This window comes from Euleptes europaea, chromosome 14 (assembly GCF_029931775.1).
Source record: "Euleptes europaea isolate rEulEur1 chromosome 14, rEulEur1.hap1, whole genome shotgun sequence".
In the NCBI taxonomy this organism is placed as follows: Eukaryota; Metazoa; Chordata; class Lepidosauria; order Squamata; family Sphaerodactylidae; genus Euleptes; species Euleptes europaea.
The window spans coordinates 21,357,258-21,380,126 of record NC_079325.1 but is presented as its reverse complement, the minus strand read 5'-3'; the positions used below and the strand labels follow the sequence as shown (position 1 = coordinate 21,380,126).

The window sequence follows — 22,869 nt, the reverse complement described above, 5'->3', positions numbered from 1 at the left end:
TTCCAGTCTAACAAGGGTATCACATGAGAGATGGTTTTGCTACTGATGAAATGGACTTGGAAGCGACATCATGATTTGAATCTTGCTCACAGCACTGCCCCCAGAAAACAGAGTTGGTCAGTCCAAAAAGTTCCTCCTCACGAACACTGCTCATGGGACCGCTTCAAAAAGCCACCCCATAGAAGCCAAAATTCTGTCAGAACGGGTGCAAAGTACCATCAGCCCAACACTGTACCCTTTGTAAAAATGCACAGAATCCAAGACCCTAAATTCTAAGGCACACCTTCCTCTAGACAGACACTGAAATGGCCTAGTCTTTGTTGACCTTCATGGGACAGAATATAGGATCTGATTGCTGGTTTATTATCTAGATGACGCCTGGACAACTTATGACCTGCCAGCTATGTATGGTCCTGGGTCTCCAGGTTTTTGCTAGTTGCTTGGTTTTTCAAAAGGAGCTTAGGGCTGTCAAGCACCAGGCAAGCCACTGTAAACAGCTAGTGGAATGCCTTCTGCTTGGTAAAGTAAAAATCAGGCAGGCCTGGTCTTGGAAGAGCAGCAACCCAGGACAACCATGGGCTCACCCGCTTCAAGTTACCTGTAGTGCTTGGTGGCCCACAAAGGGTACGTCCAGCTGCCCAGGTGTACAGATTTCTGTGCTCTAATGCAGAATTCGTATCCTTGTGTGCCCCACCTGGATGCTGGTTTTTCCAATTGTCCTCCATCGCTCGCGTGTGCAAGGAGTAGAAAGTGGAAGCGGACGGACAGAAGGCCTATGGACTTCAGACACACTACAGGGATGCATCTGGAAATAAGCACCATTTGGACGAGCTCTTAGTGTGTGGCGATTTAATGCTATGAATCTCCATGCCAAGTCTGCACTTTGTAGTGTGGCTGTGTTCTAAATCCGAAGCATAGCACCTTCCTGGAGATGGGCGAGTATGCGAGCAGCACACGCGACAGGGGAAATCGAAGTGTTCAATCATTTCAAGAATAGCACATGACAGTTAAACCTACAGTCCGTTGCATACGTTATACAAAATGAGCTGCAAAGCCCTCTAAGCCCTGTCAAGCAGAGAGAGAAAATGCCTGAACTTACTGGAAACACGATTACCTGCCTATTGGACTGCATCTGTGGCATTCAAAGTGACACCGCAGATTTTCACCAGGGACGGTTTCTCCAGCCCCAGTTCCTAACCCCCCCCCCCAATGAAACTGAAGGTGCTCATTTGATTAAAACAGGCTGCAGAGGCAACCGAAGAAGAGGAACGCAGGACCCTGGGGTCGCCTTCTCAGCCTGCACAAGGGGAAACGCAACAGTGAATCTAACTGCTGAGAACAAAGGATTCTGGAAATCCCGGAGGAAGTCAAACCCCTTTGTGCGCTTGCCGCCAGCCTTTGGAGCACAAAGAAGGTTTTGCCCACTGGTTCTCTCCAGCATCCCACAAGACAGAGAAATCACACTGAGGAGAGTGGCGTGGAGTCCGCGATGCTCAGCTGAACGGAGGCCGAGCTGCTCCTTTTGGACAGCTTCGAACTCATAAATTGTCTCCCGCTCCGAGCCAGTTCTCCTCCCTCAGTTCTTCGGCCTGCTTTTCGGAAGGTTTGGTGGTGCTCCCGGAGTGGTCCATGAACATGTTGGGTATGTCTTTGCCAAAATAGATCTTGCTGTTGGAGGCAACAGCCTTGTATTTCATCAGCTGCAAGTACTCTGGGGTCAGTTTCAGCTGCCGGGAGAGGGGGAGGAAGGAAAGAGCACGTTAGGAGCCAGGGGTACTGTGACAGCGATGGAGATCCTCCACCCAGAGAAGTGTAGTAAAAGAGAAGAAGAGTTGGTTTTTATATGCCAACTTTCTCTACCACTTAAGGAAGAATCAAACCAGCTTACAATCACCTTCCCTTCCTCTCCCCACAACAGACACCCTGTGAGGTCAATGGGGCTGAGAGAGCTGTGACTAGCCTAAGGTCACCCAGCTGGCTTCATATGCAGGAGTGGGGAAAGCAACCCAGTTCTCCAGATTAGCATCCGCCGCTCATGCGGAGGAGCATCGAATCAAATCTGGTTCTCCAGATTAGAGTCCACAGCTCATAACCACTATACCATGCTGGCTCTCAGAGGAGGAATTCTTTCACCTGGACTACTTCCCCCACTTCTTCAAAGATGTCAAGCTGGGTTATGACATGTGGCACAGATAACTGACAGGCAGGGTCCAAGAAAAAGGAGACATACTGGAAGGTGGTGGTAGCTAGTGCCCTCAGATCGCGGGGTTCCCAGACTCGCCTACTGCCCTGATCATCAGTAAAAAACACTATGGCCTCTGTAGTGCAATCCATAGTAGAGGATCTCTCTAGCTGAACTTTTAATTTACCTTTAGTGTTTCAAAGCACGAAGCGTGAGGCCCTACAAAAAGGTACAAGCAGCTTCCGTGGAAGCAGCCTCTTGGCTGCTGCACCCGGTTCTTGGTACGAGTCTGGCCACGTGTTGACTGAGCCAGGAAGCAAAATCTACACGCCACTTTCCTTGGGCTTAAACCCCCACAGGCATATAAAATGTATTGCTAAATCGGATCGCTGACCCTTCTATCCCACTGCCGCCTATGCTGTCTGGCACTAGTTCTCCACGGCCCTGGCCTTAGCCGTCTTTCTCAGCTTTCGCCACCACGGAACTTTTTAACTGGCGATGACGAAAGTTGAACCGGGGGCCTTCCAAAGGGAGAGAGGGGACTCTTCCACTTAGTTGTACAGCTGGTATTTCCTTGGGTTCCTTTTGGGGAACTAAACTGGACTTGTGCATTTACCTGAATCCTTCTGCAGGGAACTTAAAGCACAATACACTCTTTTTATCTGGATTCTGCCTGATGGTCAAGGCATTTTTAAAAAAACAAACCCTAGGCTGTATGCATACCCGTAGCTGAGAGAACCATCTGGTATTTAAAATTTTCTGTTCCATCTTCCCCCAAGCTCATCAAAACCACACTCAAAAGCACACAGAATATGCAACTAACAGCTAAACTAAAAAAAAAAACCTTCATAAATCACCATGCCAGTATAATTAATCTCTGATAGCTGTTGGCAGCAGAGGATAGGACTCACAACACTAGGTTTAAATTAAAGGCAGAAAGGTACTGGCTGGATATAGGGAAAATATGTTTTTACTGTAAGAGTTGTTCAACAGTGGAATCAGCTACCTAGGGAGGTGGTGAGCTTTCTCCCCACCATCTCTGGCAGTCTTTAAGTAGCAGCTGGACAAACAGTTGTCGGGGATGTTCTAGGATGAACCTGCATTGAGCAGGGGGCTGGACTAGATGGCCTGTATGGCCCTTTCCAACTCTATGGTTCATACAGGCAGGGGGAAAAAAACCCTGGATGTTGGAATCTAAATATCAAAAGAAGTGCTCTAGCTCGGCCACCTCCCTGCCAAGGCAGTTTTCGATCAACAGGAATTTTCTCATCTGGAGGCGCTGTTAAATCATGCAAATTTCTGCTTGAAACGGTACTGCCCAGACACAGGTTCACCACCTCAGTGAGAACTAGACCAGCTTGTGGGTCTGCAAGCTACACACCGTGGGTCACCTGGCGCCCCAAGACTTTAGCAGCCCAACTGGGTTTCTTACCTTGTTGGCCTCTGCTACCTTCAAGGCAGTGTAACATTCAGCATCTGCTCTTGCCCTCTCTCGGGCAAGAAAAGCAGCATCTGTCAGAAGAGAAGAAACTCCTAAACATAGGGAAGCCACAAGCGATCCAGGAATCTCTCTTCTAAAATCTGCTTGTGGCTTCAAAAGTTGGCATGCATTTTCATGACTGGCAACTTCTGACTGTAACTTCCAGCCCACCCCTGGAGTAATTTCGATTGAAAAGAGGGAAAGATGGGAATTGTAGGATACTGATGGGCAGTAGTTGGTAGAGAATTTGAAGGAGGAAAGGAAGCAAAATATAAGGACATGGCCTGCTTGGTGGTAGAATCTTGTTAGCAGAAGCTACTCCCTGTCTAGTCAGCTGCTAACGACACTGCTGTTTTTGTAGGGTTTTGATGGCTTCTAATAATCTTTAAGCTGAGTACCCAGCTTGCTGGGGGTAAAGGGAAGATGACTGGGGCACTGGCAAACCACTCCGTAAACAAATCTGCCTAGTAAACGTCGGGATGTGACGTCATCCCATGGGTCAGGAATAACCCAGTGCTTGCACAGGGGACCTTTACCTTAATAGTCTTTAATACACAAATAGAATGCTGGTTAAAAGGGTTTGCACAGGGGACTACCTTTACCTTTTATGCCTGTAAACATCTGTGAAGGACTACAACATGGAAACAGCATGATGAAAAGAATCAACTAACATCATCCAGAGCAGGGGCGGGCAGTCCTGCTGAGAGCTAGCAATTATAATGGTCCAGAAGTCTCAAATCTCTATTTAGGCCAGGTGCAGAGATACAGCCCTTACTGGATTCTGCCTTTGAATTTTTTCAAATAGAAAACTAAAGTTTCTTCTAGAGTTAAAAAGTAACTGTTCTCAGGTGTCTTGAGGGGCATCCACAAGTAGCAATCACCGTCGGACAGCGTGAAGGGGCATCATGCCGACTCGCTCTCCCTCTAAAACATGACATCTCTATTCTGTTGCTCCAGTTGATGCGTCTCAGGAACAGACGAGTTCCAACTCGTTGCACATAATTCTAAAGCCTGTGCTGTAAAATGCTGCTGTCACTCAGTGATGCTGCAAACTACCGTGCTGAGAACCCTTTTTCAAGAAAGCCCAATTTTAAAAACAATCCTTATAAGAACTGCCTTTTAAAAAAATACCCAGCCTGACATTTTCCTTTGGTGTTTGGCTGTTTCAAAAACACATCAGTCCATTAGGCTGGTCATTCCTGTTCATGCTTCCTGGGAGGGCAGCCGCAACCAAACCTGACAGCTGAACGAGTCACAGTCAGCTTGTTAAGGGCAGCTGGAATGGTTTGGGACAACGCCAACGCTCCTCGCCTAGGGGGCACGGCCGGGCCTCCGGCTCCTATGGGGCTGCATCGAGGGCCTGGTACCTGGCAACGTGCCTTTATGAGAAAGAAAGCCAGCCGAGCTCTGCTGGGGACTGCCTAATGAGAGCACGCTGATCTGTAAACTGCTAATTGGCTCGACGGTGGAGCCACTGCAAAGCTTGACAAGGCCCTTAATGAACCTAATTGGATCTAGGGACACGCTGCTCGGAGGCTGCCTGGCAGGGCCTTTCTCGTGTCTGGGAACTTGCCTGACAACAGGAACAACAGAAACAGGGAGGGGAAACCCTTTAAGTCACAACCATAAAGTACTGGGTGATCTCCACGGCAGGGAAGGAAAGTCAAAACGAGACTCCCGTCTCAAGTCACTTCTCCCTTTATAAGGGTGGGCCCATATTTCTAACTACGCGCAATTTCTATTCCCATTCCTGCCTACAGTTCTCCAATGAAAATGTTACTTTTTGCTCTTTAAAACATTTTTGATACTGCTTCTCAAAATCTCAAAGCAGCTCACAATTGAAACAATATGAATTAATCCCCCCCCCAAAAAATGCAGTGAGATAAACCAGGCTAAACAGATCAGCAACCAAAAGGCAGAACAGGCAAGTCGAGATGGGAGCCCACGTGAATTTCTCCAAAGGAAGGCAGTCCAAAGCTCTGGGGCTGAGACAGAGAAGGTCCTGTTTCTCACGGAGGCTGATCTAGCCTTGCCATTAGATAGCATCTTTAATGCTCGATGGTACTTCTCAATTGCAGGGCTCCCTCAGTGGTGGTCAGGCAAAGAATTTCTCCAAGAATCTGGGCACGTAGGTAAACAAAGGGAACAAGCTGCTGAATGCTGTTGTTTTTTCCTTGCAGGTGGACAGTGGCAGGAAGCGAATGTGACATAACCAGCCGTTCCCAAACACCACTGCAGCTGCTGGATTTGTGCACCAACCGAAGTCTGCCAGCTGAATCTGCCCCAACTTCTCCCCCATCAGAGAGGTTCCTTCCTTTTGGGAGGTACAATTGGCCTCCACCAGACTGACAACCTTCTTGGTGATAGCCCCCATGGCGGCCACAGGTGGCTTGTTAGGGCGTCCTCTCTTGCAAGGTTCAGGAAATTGTCTTTTATCACTGTACTTCAACAGGATCCAAGCCTTTTGATTGATCAGAGTTTACTGATATCAAAGTATATTCCTGGGATTCACTTTTGCTGAGCAATGCTTTTATTGGGCTTGAGCTTGGATTCAAGTGTTTGCTGGGGTTGTTTTTTTTTTACTGGCTATAAGGGTTGATTATTTTCTTGTTTGTGCTTTTTGCTATGTTTTATTTCATGCATTCTTCTTGCACAGAAAAACGATAAATGTGCAGAACGCCAGGACATCCAGGACTGCCCGATATGTTAGAGCCACATGTACAGAATCCCCAAATCTGTATTAGAAGAACAGAACAAAACCAAGATTCTGGCCAAGGAAGCAAAAATATTTGCCATTCTTCTTCTAGCTTGCAGAAGCAGCACATGTAGGAAAAAAGGGTATTGAGGAGGCAGCTGAGGAACAGAACTGGGAGAGAAGAACGTGGGGAGAACAAACCAATGCGCACAAGTGCAGCGTCTGTTTCCAAGAAGATTCTGTCACAGAGACTGCTTGAGTCACCAAATGTGCAACTGAGCATCACCCGCACAGATCTACAATACGCTTGTTTTGTATCAGCCATCCAGTGTCTAGAAATCCAAAGCATTTTCGGGTTATAAAATACTATGTTGACTTCTTACTCTTTGACCATTGCTTTGTGAGAGGGTTGAGATGCTGCTGTTCAGTTCCTGTTTAGCTGTTATGGATTCCACAGCCCAACCGCAGTCTCATAGACACAACTGGCGTAAATCAGCTGTTACTCAACATTTTAGACTTTTCCTTACTTAATTAGCTGGCTTCGGTGTTTTCCCTCACCTTCTTCTCCGTCCCTTCCCGATGATTATTCCTTCCTGTCGGATTATTGCTAGGGCACCTCTTTGAATTTTAGAATGTATAAAGTTTTACATTTTATAATATGTATTTTAAATGTTTATTCTTGTTGAAAGCCGCCCTGAGCCTGACAGTAGTCAGGAAAGGGTGGGATATAAATCTAATAATAAATAAATAGGAGCCAACCAGGCCGATTTCTTTTTCTGAGGCCCAGTTTACTCATCTGTGAGAAGGGGAAGCCCCTCCCAGACACAAACTTACACCAGAGCAGGATCACATTCTTCAATGCTCCCCTATACCCCTCCCCCCAAGACAAACTCTGTGTAAGTAGAAAACTAGCACAGCAAGGAGAAAGATGGCAGAATCTCTGCCCCTGATGTTCTGTTTTTATTTTTTAAACTTGCAGTGGGGAAGCATTCGAAAACGTAATTCTCCCACCAGCAGTCTGAAGTGGCACAGCCCATTCTACCACTTCGTTCTCCTCCATGTGCAGCTATGCCATGATTTGTGCTTTGCTCAAATCCCTAGCCAGGCAGCTGCTTACCTTCAATCTCGGAGATGCGCTTCTCGGTCTCCTTTTCCATCACCTTCTGCCCGTACGTGATCTCAGCTACCTGTGCTATTTTTTCAGCCTCTGCGGAGGAAGGGAACAGCTCAGTGTCAAGAGGAACCAGCTCTTACAGTCTTTTTGAAAGACCTCCTGCTACTGTAAGAGACCTGGCAAAACTAAATCACCTGCTGCACACTTGCACGTTTCTAATGGAAGAGCTTTGGAAAGCCTCTACAAGCCTGCCTGACTTCCCAGCAGAAAGGAGGAGATTGCAAATGGCTTGCCCTCCTCCCCTGTCTCAAGTCACTTCTCCCTTTATAAGGGTGAGCCCGTGTTTCTAACTACATGCAATCTCTATTCCCATTCATGTCTACAATTCTCCAATTAAAAGAAACACTTTTCATTATTTAAAACTTTTTCTCAAAATCTCACAGCAGCTCACAATTAAAAAAATATGAATTAACAAAACAAAAAAAATGCAGTGAGATAAACCAGGCTAAACAGATCAGCAACCAAAAGGCAGAACGGGCAAGTCGAGATGGGAGCCCAGTGAATTTCTCCAAAGGAAGGCAGTCCAAAGCTCTGGGGCTGAGACAGAGAAGGTCCTGCTTCTCGCAGAAGCTGATCTAGCCTTGCCATAAGATGGAACCTTTAACAGGGACTTGATGGTACTTCTCAACTGCCTGTCAAGTTGATATGGGAGAAAGCATACCTCCAAATGGGTGAGCCCGTAAGCTCCTAACTACCTGTTGTATATTAACAACCATAACTTCAAAACAGAGCAATCCTCTTAAAGAGGAACTAAGTCGTAGCACTAGAGCCCTTTGTAGGCAGAAGGTCCCGGGTTCAGTCCTTGGCATCTCCAGCTAAAAGCGTTGGGAAAAAGATTCTTCTGTACCATAGAGCCTGGAAAGTAGGTAATATGGAGCTAGGTGGCCTGAGTCAGCCAGAGGTGCTTTGAGTATTCTATGTCACGCCCATCTCTCTCCTGCTGGGATGCACTGAGCTTGGTGCAAGTGACAGAGCTCTGGTCTTAAGAAGCAGGTTGCAATCCATGTGATAAAACCACCATACCCACAACTTTTTAACTTACACAAAGCCTTTTGTGACCCTGCCTTCCTATCACCTCTTCCTAACCGTGCATCTTCAGCTGGAGCTTCACTGACTCCAACCTCCTGAGGTTTTGCTCCTCTGCCTCACACACACGGCTGACTGTAAATAAGGAGCCTCTAGCTATATATATCTATACACAGATATATACACAGACCAATGACAGCCTTCTTGCGCTCCGTTTCTGCCTCCTTCTCCACCACCTTCTGCTTCTGAGCCGAGATCAACAGTTTCGTCTTCTCGCTCTCCCTGGAGGGACCAAAACGGATCAGGAGGTAAATTGCCGATGCAGGATTCAACGCTTTGAGAGGAAGGATGCTCTAGTCCGGGTGGGCCGCTGGAGAATCTCAAGGGCCAAAGAGACCAGCGGCCCACCCCATGCCTCCAAAGGCTCAATAAAGATTTGTCTGCTGTTTGGGCATCACATTAATTCAGACTAGGAAAGGGATATGGAAAGGCTAAAGCAGAGTGCTATGCAATTCTAGCCCTGACCTGGATGGCCCAGGCTAGCCTGATCTCGTCAGATCTCAGAAGCTAAGCAGGGTCAGCCCTGGTTAGTATTTGGATGGGAGACCACCAAGGAATACCAGGGTTGCTGTGCAGAGGAAGGCACTGGCAAACCACCTCTGTTAGTCTCTTGCCATGAAAACCCCAAAAGGGGTCGCCATAAGTCGGCTGCGACTTGATGGCACTTTACACACACACACATGCAATTCTAAGCACTCAATGGGACTCATTAATGAATGGGACAGACACTCAGGAGGAAAGTGGCAAATAAATCCAGCCAGGTAAGCCCAAGATCTTAAGAACAGTCTTACTGGATCAGAACAATGTGATATCTAAGCCCATTTCTCACCTCAGATGGTGGCCAATGCCATATATTCAGAAAAGCATTAGTAATGTACTTAGGTCCATGTTGGTCACTGTTTGTAATGGACAGTTTAAGGATACCCCAACCAGGACTATGCAATCTACAGCTACCTTAGCTAAGACAGACAGCAGTATTCCCCTCTTCCTTAGGAACAGTTATTAATGTCTGCTAACAAACCAAACTCCAAACACAAAATAATTCTGCAAACAGCATCTGAATATTTTATTCTGCACCCCAACATGAGCCTCTGGAATTTCAGAGAGGCAGAGGGAAAACACAACTGGAAACAACAGTGTAAGAACAAAAGCTTAGTCTCCTGAATTCTAGGACATTAGGCAGACACCAACTACAGCGTTCCCACATGTACCCATAAGGGTACAACCCACAATGTTGATTTAATTAAAAAAGGAGGTTCTCAGGAAACCAACTTGGATGTCATACTGAAAAGGAGACTCCTTGCGCAAGTTTGTGTTGCACAAAACTGAATTATCTCAACCCAGTTACACTAGCAGCTATCACCATTCTGGCAGCCAAAGAGAATTCTTAACACTTACATAAGTTCATAATTCTTCCGAATCGATTCAGGGATATTTGGCTTTGTGACTCGCACTGCCTGGGTAAGACGGAAAGAGAGGATAAAGGAAGGAAGGAGACACAGAACAGTATATACTGAATTGTGACAACGAAATGAATGAGCCACTACCCAGTCTCTGGAAGGATCCCTGTGCCTCCAGCATCCTAACCTACATCTCCCAACGTATCACCCCTGCAATCCCCCTTCGAAGCGGCAGCTGATCAGGTTGACCTGGTTTCAAGCAGCAGAGGAACAGCACTTACTTCTAGATGCTTGCTCTTGAAAGGCGAGGGCTACCGTGGATTCCCCTGAACTGGCCAAGCCCCTCTGTTTGGGGAGGCATCGCAGGGCACAAACTCTCGTCAATAACCACCGAGACCTCCCCAGCTTATCAAAGAGGGTAACTTAGGAGCTGAGAATGTGACCAAGACACAAGGGCACCCACGGTCCACCTTCACCCAAAATTATCCACTGCTGGGCTGAGGCAAGAGGAACCCAACGTTGCAAACCGTGCAAAACGAGGAATTGAAAATCCCCTCCTCTGGGCCAAACCTTAACACCAAACAAACAGAAAGCTGGTCTACCAGAGGAGCAAGGAGGTCAACAGTAAGTCTAAGCTTGCAGCTTTCCGATCTTCTGCCCAGTTTTGGACAAGAGTGCCTCTTCTCAAGATTCTGCCGTACCTGTATGATGAGACCAGGTGCCATGGTTGTCAGATCTTGCTGGAGAGCTATCTTCAAATTCTCATCAATCTGATCTGGTAAAGTATTGAACAAAGAGTTACACGATTTAAAGAGGATGGTACGAAGAGGCTAGCCACAAGGATAAAATACAGAACATCTTATTAAGCACAGAAAGGAAAGAGGAGTCTCTTGCTCCTTAAAGGTAAAGGTAGCCCCCTGCGCAAGCACTGGGTCATTCCTGACCCACGGAGTGACATCACATCCTGCCGTTTACTAGGCAGACTATGTTTATGGGGTGGTTTGCCAGTGCTTTCCCCAGTCATCTTACTCCTTGATTCCCTAATTAAAACCCCAAAACCTATGCCAATGGACACGCCCAAGCCCCGGGACATATTCCCCTCCATACTGTTTGACGAGGAGTGTGTAAAGGTGCCAAACGGGTAAATGAGTAGATTAGCTGGAAACCTGGGGTCAGAGAACAAGCTGCGTACAACGTCTGCATGAAGCAAACCAACGCTGGTCAGAGTTCTACAGCTAACCTCCTCTGCACCAAGTCACTCACCGAACAACTCAATATAGACTTCCTGGAGAGTGTGAACGCTGCAGAACTGATTCAGTTCATGGTGAATCTTGTTGAAGATGAGGGCTTTGTCATAGTCTGCAGTGTAGTTCTTCACTATATCATATACTAGCGAGAGAGAGAAAGAGGGCAATGAGTTCGGAGGTTCGTATCACCCATCACGGCTTTGCAAATGTCAGACGTTGCAAGGCTCGAACTAGGAGGTGGTTCCTTGCTCCCCATTCTCTGCACCACTGGCTGGCAGATGACAAAAACGTGGCTATGTTTGGGGCAATGTAACAGAACCCCGCTTCAAATCCTCCTCGCTTTTGAAAGGCAGGCAATCCAAGGGAGCCCATCCTACTCCGCTTTCCTGTTCTAGAACCTTCAAGTCGGTCCTTTGATAGCTCAGGCAGCAGAGCAGAGAGGCCTGCAGGTGGTGTCTGATCCTAGGATGAGACTAGTCATGATGCATGCCCGTTCTCTCCAGGATCAGAGGAGCATGCCTGTTATATTAGGTGCTTTGGAACACAGGCAGGATAATGCTGCTTAAGTTGTCTTGTTTGTGGGCTTCTTAGAGGCACCTGGTTGGCTGTGGTGTGAACAGACTGCTGGACTTGATTGGGCCTTGGTCTGATCCAGCAGGCTCTTCTTATTTTCCTTCCTTTCCTCCATCCCTCTTTCCCGCCTGCCTTCCTTCCTTCTCTCCAGGATCAGAGGAGCATGCCTAGTATATTAGTTGCCTTGGAACACAGGCAGGATGCTGTGGCAGTCGTCTTGTTTGTGGGTTTTCTAGAGGCACCTAGTTGGCCACTGCCAGACCTGATGGGCCTTGGTCTGATCCGGCATGGCCGTTCTTATGAGACTGAGCTCTGGTTTAAAGGACTTGCACTTTAAGAGGGAGGACAGAATGCCTGCTCCATGTTCTAGCACACAAAGACGACTCGTCCCAAATCAGACCACTGGTCTACCAAGCTCAGCACTGTCAGCTGTTACTGGAAGCTGCTCTCCACAGTCTCCCTCACATCATCTCCTGCCTGACCCTCTTAACTGCAGTTGCCTGGGTTTGGACCAGGCAGCCTCTGCATGCAGATGCTTTGCCCTTGGGCCGAGGCCCCTCCCCTATAAATCGCAATCATCTCCAGTAGGTAGCTAGTGAGGCCAGACCTCTGTGGTTGTTTGTTTTTGCTGGTCAGTGACCATATAAATAAATTATTATTATTATGCCAGACCTCTGCATAAGACCCTGGAAACCTGCTGCGTACAAAGCTTGCTAAACTAACGGTTTGACTTGGTATAACGACAGCCCCATGCATATTCAGCAATGAATCGGGACGTGTTGCAAACCAATAAGTTTTTTTTTAAAAAAAATCATGGCATGATACAAGAGGAGGAAAGGAAGGGAGCCCGTGAACTTCTTGGCTCGTTACTCGTTACAAATTAAGGCTCGTCCATGGTCCAGTCGAAGGCGGTTTCACCTCTTTGTGTGTTCCAATGTGCTGATGAAAGGGCAGGCAAAGGGGTGGCAGTCGCCACAAGGGGTACTGGAATTCCAGAAGGGACGCAAGTTACCACTAATGTGGTAACTCCAGCCTCAATAATTCATGCACACTTCTTTGTGCCACAGCCCAGGGAGGAGGAGAAGAAAAAGAAGAGTCGGTTTTCATACCCCGCTTTTCTGAAAGAAGTCTCAAAGCAGCTTACAATCGCCTTCCCTACCTGCCCCCCCAACAGGCACCTTGCGAGGTACGTGAGGCTGGGAGAGTTCTGAGAGAACTGTGACTAGCCCAAGGTCACCCAGCAGGCTGCATGTGGGGAAGTCCAACCTGGTTCTCCAGATTAGAGTCTACCTGCTCTTAACCACTGTATCAGGCTGGCTCTTGAAAGCACAATTTGGCATCGTCAACTCACCAGCACTTTGGATCAGAAAATTCACCACCTCGATTCTGTCAAAATAGATCATTACTCCCCCACTGCAAAGGAGAAAGAGAGAGAGAACAGGGGTGAGCACTAAATAAGAGGCTTTGACGGGAATAGAGCAGGAGCCAGGTTTGGAAATGGATAGGTGCTGCATAGGTGGACTCTAAAACAATGCAGCTGACCAAGAACAGGCAAGATCGTCTGTCTCATGATATGCATTTCAGTAATTTCAGTTTTTACAAAGGAACTGGATGAGACGGAGGGAAAAAACTGGCTGGATCCAATTTGCAGAACTGCGATAAGACCCAGCTGATCACAGAACTTCTAAAAATCAACATGTCTTCAGTTTCCAGAATTTCAAGGCTTGTTCCCTGGTTACACCGAAAACAAAGAAAGCTTGCTTGTGCCAATTTCATGTGCACATTTGTGTATATTTGGTAGATCTTATTAGCAATAAGATGACGTGCTACTAGACTTTGAAGACGTTGCAAATAGAATACAGTGGGAACAAACCAATTATTTAAGCCACAGGCCACTTCAAATATTTCCCACAAACCATGCAGGAAGGCTTCTGCAGTGGCCTATGGCTAAAGTAACAGAGCATTCCACTTACATTCACATGAATTTGCAGCTAAATATTTGTCCCATTAATCCAGAATTTAGGGGGGGGGAAATTACAACAAAGCACTTTCAGAATTCATTTATATTCAATTGTTTTTATAAGCAGGTTGTCATCTTTTGCTGGCTACCCAGATTGCTACAGCCAGCACTAGTGCCACCTAGTGGCAGATATAGGTATCTTCAGGGTTTTTTGTTGTAAAAAGAAGGAATGTTTGAAACCACCAGATGATATAAATTGCTCCTAAGAAATCCAGAGGAATTATGCCATTTCTCTTCTTGGATTTTGTTTTAACCAGGGGATGCTCAGGCACTCTGCTCTGGTTAGACCTCACCTACAGTATTGTGTTCAGTTTTGGGCACCACAATTTAAGAAGGACGTAGACAAGCTGGAACGTATCCAGAGGAGGGCAACAAAGATGGTGAGGGGTCTGGAGACCAAGTCCTGTGAGGAAAGGCTGAAGGAGCTGGGTATGTTTAGCCTGAAGAGGAGAAGACTGAGAGGGGATATGATAACTATCTTCAAGTACTTGAAGGGCTGTCATAAAGAGGAGGGTGCCGAGTTGTTTTCTGTTGCCCCAGAAGGTCGGACTAAAACCAACGGGTTGAAATTAAATCAAAAGAGTTTCCGTCTAGACATCAGGAAGAATTTTCTAACAGTTAGAACAGTTCCTTGGTAGAATAGTCTTCCTCAGGAGGTGGTAAGCGCTCCTTCCCTGGAGGTTTTTAAGCAGAGGCTAGATGGCCATCTGTCAGCAAGGCTGGTCCTATGACCCTAGGCAGTTCATGAGAGGGAGGGCATCTTGGCCATCTTCTGGGCATGGAGTAGGGGTCACTGGGGGTGTGTGGGGGAGGCAGTTGTGAATTTCCTGCATTGTGCAGGGGGTTGGACTAGATGACCCTGGTGGCCCCTTCCAACTCTGATTCTATGCTTTGCACCCTTCCTTGTGGGCATCTGGCAAGCCAGTGTGGGAAACAGAAAGCTAATCTAGATGGATTAACGGTCTGAACCAGCAGTTCTCCTTTTCATGTTCTTACAAGTGGGAACATGCGGGGGGGGGGGGAATCCTACACATCCCTGCTTGCCCTCTGGGTCAGCCACTTGCAGGGCAGACCGCTTGCTGGCAGTGCTGCTGTCCCACCCACCCCTTCTCATTTGATGAAGAGGGGGAGGGAACTGCACGGAGATGAGGGGAACAGCCCCAGATTTCAAATGCAAAGCCAGCCTTTGTTTGCGGCAGGACAAAGGTAAAAGGGGGAGGACTGAGGGCCAAGTCAGGGCTCACCTAGTACCACATGGAACATTCTTTACTTCATCTGTCTGCAACGTTGTCTGCAAGAGAAAGCAAAAGGTTTAGAAAGGACCTGGCAAGGTTTGCTTCTGCTCCGCTAAGCAGCACTTCTGCATTTAGACTGGAGTCCAGTAGAGACCAAGATTTTCTGGGTATAAGCTTTCGAGAGTCAAAGCTCCCTTCATCAGACATGAGTAGAAATGAAGATCTGAGTCCTTTTATTCTAGTCAGAAGGTGAGAGGGGGTGTTGTAAGCTTTGACTCCAAAAGAATTGGTTTTTATATGCCAACTTTCTCTACCACTTAAGAAGAATCAAACCGGCTTACAATCACCTTCCCTTCCTCTCCCCACAACAGACACCCTGTGAGGTAGGTGGGGCTGAGAGAGTGCAACTAGCCCAAGGTCGCCCAGCTGGCTTCGTGTGTAGGAGTGGGGAAACCAACCCAGTTCACCAGATTAGCCTCCACTGCTCATGTGGAGGAGCAGGGAATCAAACCCTGGTTCTCCAGATCAGAGTCCACCGCTTCAAACTACCACTCTTAACCACTACACCACGCTGGAATCAAAGGGAGTTTTGATTCTGAAAGTTTATACCCTGAAACTCTCGTTGGTCTCTAAGGTGCTACTGAACTCAAATCTAACCGCTCTACTGCAGACCGACGTGATTACCCTCTGAAACTTTCTTCTGGGTTGTTATGCAAGAAAGGGAAAGAAAAATCAAATATCCAAACCAGCCAGCTCTCCCTCTCCTTGAACATTCTTGCTCAGCCACAATCCAACTAAATCTGCTGCCATCGATCCCCCCGGCCCTTATCTGGCACTCGGCAGAGCAGAGAGCAACCCTAATGCCACCGTCCAAAGATTGCTCAACAACAACAAAAACCACACAAGCCAAACTCGTTCAGCAGGCTTGACAGATGCCGAATCTAGAAGATAAGCTTCCTTGGGAAAATGTGCAAAGCTTTGTTTGAGAAGGTTCAGATCCGATTCAGATAAGAAAAGAGTGGGCGTCGGATAAATTTCAGCCAGGCAAAAGGGCAAGTGAACCTCACAGCCACTTATGACAACATAATACCATCTGAGGGCCTTTCATGCTAAAATTATGCCAGAAGGAAGCGACTGTGACCATGCACATGAGAATGCTGTTGCTTTCTAGCTTTATCTGCTTTGCACCCTCAGAGTGGCCTTTTCCGCAGTTCTATAGGGGGGGGGGAAGAACAAACGTGGGCTCAGAGCAGCAAGCTCATCGCCCCCACACATGTTCATTCTCCTAACTGAGAGCAGTTCAAAAAGGCCAGTGACCATTATATTCTGTTGTACTTCTGGCAGGGGAAGAGCCTGCTGGCTGAAAGCAGACGTATCTCATCTTGTTGAGTTGGTTCTCCTTTGCGCTTTTCAAAAATATGAGCCCTTGGGCAGAAGTCAAAGGACCAGAGCCAAAAGAGCTCTCATCCTTCAGCCTACTGCTGAAGAAGAAGAAGAAGAGTTGACTTTTATATGCTGACTTTTTCTACCACTTAAGGGCGACTCAAACCGGCTTACAGTCTCCTTCCCTTCCCCTCCTGCTGGGTGGAAGATCCACTAGCAGAGGGAGGGAAGACTTGCTTGGCACTCAAAGATGCCTCCCACCCCTTTGATTCTGGTTTTTATCCTTCCTTTATTGTAAGCAGCTTTGGGTCCCTGCGAGAGAGAAAAGCAGACTATAAAGATAATTCAAGCAGACTATAAAGATAATTAAAAATACTGAGGGCCATTATTCTTCACTCTCCAGGTTATTTGCAGGCCGCTAGGGCTTCCCAGCATTATGATCACCTTATGGAAGCTCTGCTGGAGAAGCTTCCAAACCACAACTCCGCACTCCAACCCAGCTGCCCCAAATGTTCTAAAGGAAGGTGTTGCCAAGTTTGTGCCTGCTCTGCGTTGCTGGCACACTCATCAGTCAACATCAGTCAAGATCAATGGATATTTGGTCAGCTGCTGCTTTGAGCACTTACTGGAACCTGGCAAAGACTTTTTTTTTAAAAGGAGCTAGTCCTCAGAGTTATGAAGAAAATCTACACATAGAGGCAGTTTTCCTTAAATGCTTTTAACAGATATAGGATTGGATGCAGCTTCTCAAAGTACTAGCAGAGGAAAATTCTTTTCTTTAGTGCAAGTTCCTTGCCACAGTCCCTGGTTCCAGGTCACAATCTGTGCTCCCACTTCTTGTGATATCCACCAAAAGAAGAGTTGGTTTTTATATGCCGCTTATCTTTACCTTTCAGGAGTCTCAAAGCAGCTTACAATAGCCTTCCCTTCCTCTCCCCACAACAGACACCTTGTGAGGCAGGTGGAGCTGAGAGAGTTCTGAGAACTGTGACTAGCCCAGGGTGAACCAGCAGGCTTCATGTGCAGGAGTGGGGAAGCCAACCCGGTTCTCCAGATTTGAGTCCGCTGCTCATAACCACTATACCATGCTGGTGTTTAAAAGCTTTCATATACAGGAGGGACAAGCGTGTGCATGGAATTCTAAAGTTTGCAAAATGTCACCAAAAAAAGGTGCCCATATTATGTAGCATCCCCTCCCTGCCCTATGACAAGTGAGAATATCTGCCATCCTGGAAGAGAAATAAGTAAGGGATGCACATCCACAGTAACTGACCACCCCGTTGTCAGCAATCAGGGTAAGATAGGATAAAAAGGGATGTGAACCACAATGCACTAATGAACACCAGTATGCGTGTGCTACATTCCTTCAGTAATATCACAGAGAAAGGTACCTGCACTGATTTATAAGAGGTGATGAAGGGGAGCATGAGGTGGAAGCCAGGCCCACTGGTGGAGGTCAGGAGAGCTCCTCCCCTGCAGTGGGAAAAAAAGAGACGTGCATATTTTAAATCAGGGAATGCCATAACACTTGGTCCAGCGTCAGACTTCAGAAATGCCATGCTATCCACCTAACAGCTCATTCATCCATGCCTTCTATCAATGGTAATGTATTTGTGATAAAATACCCATCTGCCTTTTTCAGACTTTGCACACCAGTTATCATAAAGCCTGCATTGTTCCATTTCATTTTTAACGATAACTAAGTCTGCTCTGCTGACTCATGAGCTACTGACCAGCAAATTAAAATGCATAAAAATGATGACCGTCAAAAACCTACGGTCATGTGACAATAAATTAATGGGTCGCTGCACCAAGTACATTTGAATGTGTGGGTCGCTATACCCAAAAGGCATACCAATGAACTAGATGATGGGATAACATTCCCCATCAGCTTCTCAGTCCTCTGGCCTGTATATTAAACAGGTATAACACTTTCATCCTGCCCTTCCTGCAAGCTCAGCGCTGCAGCACTTGTCTTTACAACCCTGAGAGGCGGCGCCTGGCCCGAGGCCGCCCAGTGAGTTACAAGGCCAAGCAAAGATTTGAACCTGGCTCTCCCAGGTCCTGGCCTGACATGCTAACCACTACCTTGTGCCGGCTCATGACATACATACAGCAGCGCTTCCACCCAGCCCGCGCACGTACCGGTAGTAAACGCCGATGTGCCCTTCTTCGATCTTGTGTATTGCAGAAAAAAGAGCAGTAGCCACCAGGCCAGCAGCTAGAGCTGCTATGGCACCCAGCTGACTCATCCCTGAGAATACCACCTAGGGGAAAAAAAGGGGGGAACACTGGTTAGTTCTGGAGTGCTGTGGAATTTTGTGTGACACCAGACCTGTTGCTCTTGTGGGGGGGGGATTGGCTTGGGGGGCAGGATGCCCTGCTCTGGAGCTGAGTTCAACGACAGAGTAAGAAATTATACGCAAGAACGCCCCTTCATTCCTAGATTGGGCTGAGATCCACCCAGGCTGGCACTTCACATCTAGTGCAAGCCAATCCAAATTTTCTGGAAGTTTGTACAGTATGAAAGACACCTCCCTTGCCTCTAGCAACTGGTCTACTGGAGAATTGGCCTTCAATCACACCTAAAAAAGGATATTGCAGAGCTTGAGAAGGTGCAGAAAAGAGCAACCAAAATAATCAGGACACTAGAGCAACTGCCCTATGAGGAGCGGTTAAAACCCTTAGGGCTGTTTAGCTTGGAAAGGCAGCTAAGAGGAGACATGATAGAGGTCTATAAAATTATGCATAGTATGGAGAGAGTGGACAGGGAGAAGCTTTTCTGCCTCTCAGTCCAGACTCTCTCAGTGTAACCTGCCTCACAGGGTTGCTGCAATGATTAAACCTGCCTCACAGGGCTGTTGCAATGATTACTTTCTAAGATGCTGTGGGTTCCCCCTCAAGGGGTAAAACAGTGTGTATGTATGATTGAAATATCTTTTAATAACATAGCATGCCTTGCTACCAAGCTTTGTTACTTTTTCCTCACCCGTAATTACTTCAGATTTGGAAACATCCTTTATCTTTGGGTTTAATGACACAGCCACGAGGTCACATGGTTCCAAAGTACACAAATGTATTAATGGTTGACTTAGAATAGCACTTCCTCAGCTCCTACCCACAAATGCCTCTCCTCCACTTAAGGTCTATCAGTGATGTTTTCATCATCTGGATACACGGAGAGGGAGCTCTTAAAAGATTCCACCCAAGACTTCAGCCACTTTCACCTCGACACCAAACTAAGCACGGACTGGCCCACACGTCTCTGGACAGCACTGCGCAACTATGGTGGTTGGATAAGCACCACATGAACACATAAAGCTGCCTTATACAGAATCAGACCCTTGATCCATCAAGGTCAGTATTGTCCACTCAGACCAGCAGTGGCTCTCCGGCAGAGGTCTTTCACATCACCTACCTGCCTAGTCCCTTTAACTGGAGATGCCGGGGACTGAACCTGGGACCTCCTGCATGCCAAGCAGATGCTCTACCACTGAGCCACAGCCCCTCCCCACCTTATATTGAAAACCAGTGACCGTTACACCTATCTGCGTGATTCCATCTACCATCCTGAGTATACCATACAGTTCATTGTCTGCAACCAAGCACTATGTTACAAACATACTTGCTGCAATATGGCTCTTAGGTACCAGAGCTGGGAAAGATTTCTGCTTGCAGTTTTGAAGAGTTAATGGTTGGTACCTGATAATCAGTACTGGGGCTAGATGGTTGAACTAGGCAGGTTTGCATGTTTAATTGAACTGTAAGAATTGGACTGCGACTTGAAGGCACTTTACACACACACACAAGAATTGGACAGGAGAGAAAGCGCCACCAGGAGCAGCCTCTCCTGTAATGGCTGCATTCACTGTGTCCTGAACAGGCAGAACTTGCAGAAGTTCTGTCTATTATGCTAACCTTAAAGGGAGAGCAGCCCTTCTCAGGGTGTAGACCTGGCATTCATGAAGCGCATTGAATAAAACTCTCCTAGGACAGACATATAATAAAATAGGATGACTTTGCTACACCATTAAATGAAGAAAACAGGCCTTTCCCTCATACAGCAAGAAAGTAAAGACAACTGCTCCAACTCTCCCTACTTACCAGGGGCCACCTCTAATTTCCTGGTACATGGCCCTAGAACACCATGCCAATTCTGCTCTTTTAGGCAATTCAGGAGGTGGCTTTGAGGGGAGAAAAGTATGAACACTACAATTCTTCCAGTTTCAGTTCTCTAGAATTTAAGCAGGAAAGGAAGTTTCATTTACACTAAAGCCAATATGTATTTAAATACATGCACATAAGTACACAACTCCAGTGCAATACTTCCCTTCCATTCCCCGCACGTAACTGCCTCTCCAGATAGTAAATGTAATTGAAAATGAGTTCTTCAGATAGTAAATGCAACTGAAAGTGTCTGACTGCAGCTGTTTTATAATAGATACAATGAGCTCCATGGAAAGAATAAAGAGCTTAAGTGAAAACGGTTATGGTCCATTTAGGACCACACCCTGTTTGAAAAGCTACCAAAGGACAAGCTTTTGCCTGAGCAATGAATACAGTGTCAGCAGGCAGGGCAAAGCTTAGAACAATATCTATTAGAGGGGGAGAGGCCTAATCTTTGGTTTGAAAATTGGTTTTACCCCCTAAATTCATCTATGAAATGCTGGAGATTACAAAAGGGAATACCGGGAAGCAGGGAATCAAAATATGCAAAATAAAAACAAAACAGGTTTGACAGTACCATAAACAAACACCAAAAGATAAGGGCAAGAACACGGAACAACGACATGCAAGACAAAATAGACTTTGCTACTGCACACATGAAATCTATCACAACTTTGTCACATCTTTCCAACATGCTCAGAACAGTGTATGTACTACCACACAACGCTGCCTCTCTATCATTTTCATATACTGCTAGGCAATCTGCGAAGCTTCTAAAAAATTCATTGAGGGTTTGCCCTTTAAGAGGCTGAAAAATGACTTCATTCTGCTGTGCAATCTTGGCCCAGTCACCTGCTCTGTCTCACCTGCCTTACAAGGTTGTTGTGAGGATTAAATGAGAGAGGAGAACAACGTACAACTCCCTGAGCTCCTGAACATTTGGGAAGAAAACATGGCAGGCAGACAAGTATAAGCCATGCACCATTAGGGGCTGTACCTTAAGGAGCAAGAGGGGCTTGGGACTGGGTAGGGCAGGGAGACCAATAATAATAATTTTTAAAAGGTTAGAAACCAACCAGTATATTATGGTGCAATGGTTAGGGTGCTGGGCTAGGAGAGGGGTCCAGGTTCAAATCCCCAATGCACCGTTAAGTTGCTAAATGACCTTGGGTCAGTTACTGCCTCCTAACCTCATCTGTTGCAGGGGCAAAACAGAGAAGACCTGTTCACAGTGGGTCGCCGTGTTAGTCTGTCTGCAGTAGTAGAAAAGGGCAAGAGTCCAGTAGCACCTTAAAGACTAACAAAAAATATTTTCTGGTAGGGTATGAGCTTTCGTGAGCCACAGCTCACTTCTTCAGATACCATACCTGAAGAAGTGAGCTGTGGCTCACGAAAGCTCATACCCTACCAGAAAATATTTTTTGTTCGTCTTTAAGGTGCTACTGGTCTCTTGCCCTTTTCTACTAGAGAAGACCTATACACACCTAAAGGGTCCCATTTAGGGTTCCCCTCCTTTCAGGAACAGAAGGCGACTGGGAAAAGGCACAAGGAAAGTAAGAAAATAAGCCCACCCGGCTACGCCAGGAATGAAGCACGTGGCTCTAAGCCTGTAGGAAGCACAAAGCAAATAAGAAAGCTAAATAGGCTTAGCGATTGGGGAGGGGGAGAAAAGAGAAGACCAAGGCGGGGGGAGTAAGAGAAGTCCTGTAAACGGGAGGACGCCGCGAACTTTGCCGGGGGAGTCTCAGAGCCACGAGTGAGGCAGGAAGGAAGCGCCTCCGCCTCTCACACTCACCACGACCGCCTTCTCCAGCTACTCCCGCCACTTCCGGGTGTCGCTCTGTCGACGTCATCACGGCTCGCCGCCTTCGTGAAACGCGCTTCGGCGGTCTCCGCCCTCTCCTTTGCCTGACAGTTCCAGCGCTGGCTCCAGCAGAGGGCGCTAGGGAGCCGCCGCCGACGGGACGGGGTCCGCCGCGCGCTCCGCGACGCGAAAGTTTTCACTTTCCTTCCCGTGTGCACGGTCACGTCTGAACTGTGGTCACACGCGGTAAGGGAAGAATTTAGGAAAGACTGTCGAGGCCGGTGAATTAAAAGAAACGGCTTTTGTTTTGGGTTTTTTTCATAGTCATGTCGTCCCTGTTTCAGACACTACATCACTTTCATTTACGGGACTATTCACAGTGGGTAGCCGTGTTAGTCTGTCTGCAGTAGTAGAAAAGGGCAA

General features: G+C 47.1%; 1 protein-coding gene across 2 annotated transcripts; it reads right to left on the bottom strand.

Annotated features, from left to right (window-relative positions):
- Positions 1 to 1,535: 1,535 nt before the first annotated feature.
- Positions 1,536 to 22,484, bottom strand: ERLIN2 (ER lipid raft associated 2). Of its 2 annotated transcripts, none has more exons than XM_056860490.1 (12): positions 22,438 to 22,484; positions 18,621 to 18,742; positions 17,867 to 17,948; positions 15,102 to 15,148; positions 13,189 to 13,250; positions 11,281 to 11,406; positions 10,719 to 10,792; positions 10,016 to 10,074; positions 8,748 to 8,839; positions 7,475 to 7,564; positions 3,615 to 3,694; positions 1,536 to 1,727 (listed from the first exon to the last, which is right to left on the bottom strand). In XM_056860490.1, exons 2-12 carry the CDS (start codon positions 18,725 to 18,727, stop codon positions 1,539 to 1,541), a joined length of 1,008 nt encoding a protein of 335 aa, XP_056716468.1. In that variant the 5' UTR covers positions 18,728 to 18,742; positions 22,438 to 22,484; the 3' UTR covers positions 1,536 to 1,538. The 2 variants fall into 2 exon arrangements, with proteins under 2 accessions (XP_056716468.1, XP_056716467.1); XM_056860489.1 differs by having other exon boundaries at positions 22,355 to 22,440.
- Between the last annotated feature and the right edge of the window lie 385 nt (positions 22,485 to 22,869).

Coding starts and splice junctions, on each gene's coding strand:
- ERLIN2 (XM_056860490.1), bottom strand. CDS start 18,727: ATGAGTCAGCTGGGTGCCATAGCAGCTCTAGCTGCTGGCCTGGTGGCT. Junction 15,149..17,866: donor CCTCTTATAAATCAGTGCAG/GTACCTTTCTCT, acceptor TTTCTCTTGCAG/ACAACGTTGCAGACAGATGA. Junction 11,407..13,188: donor TTTTCTGATCCAAAGTGCTG/GTGAGTTGACGA, acceptor CTCTCTCGCTAG/TATATGATATAGTGAAGAAC.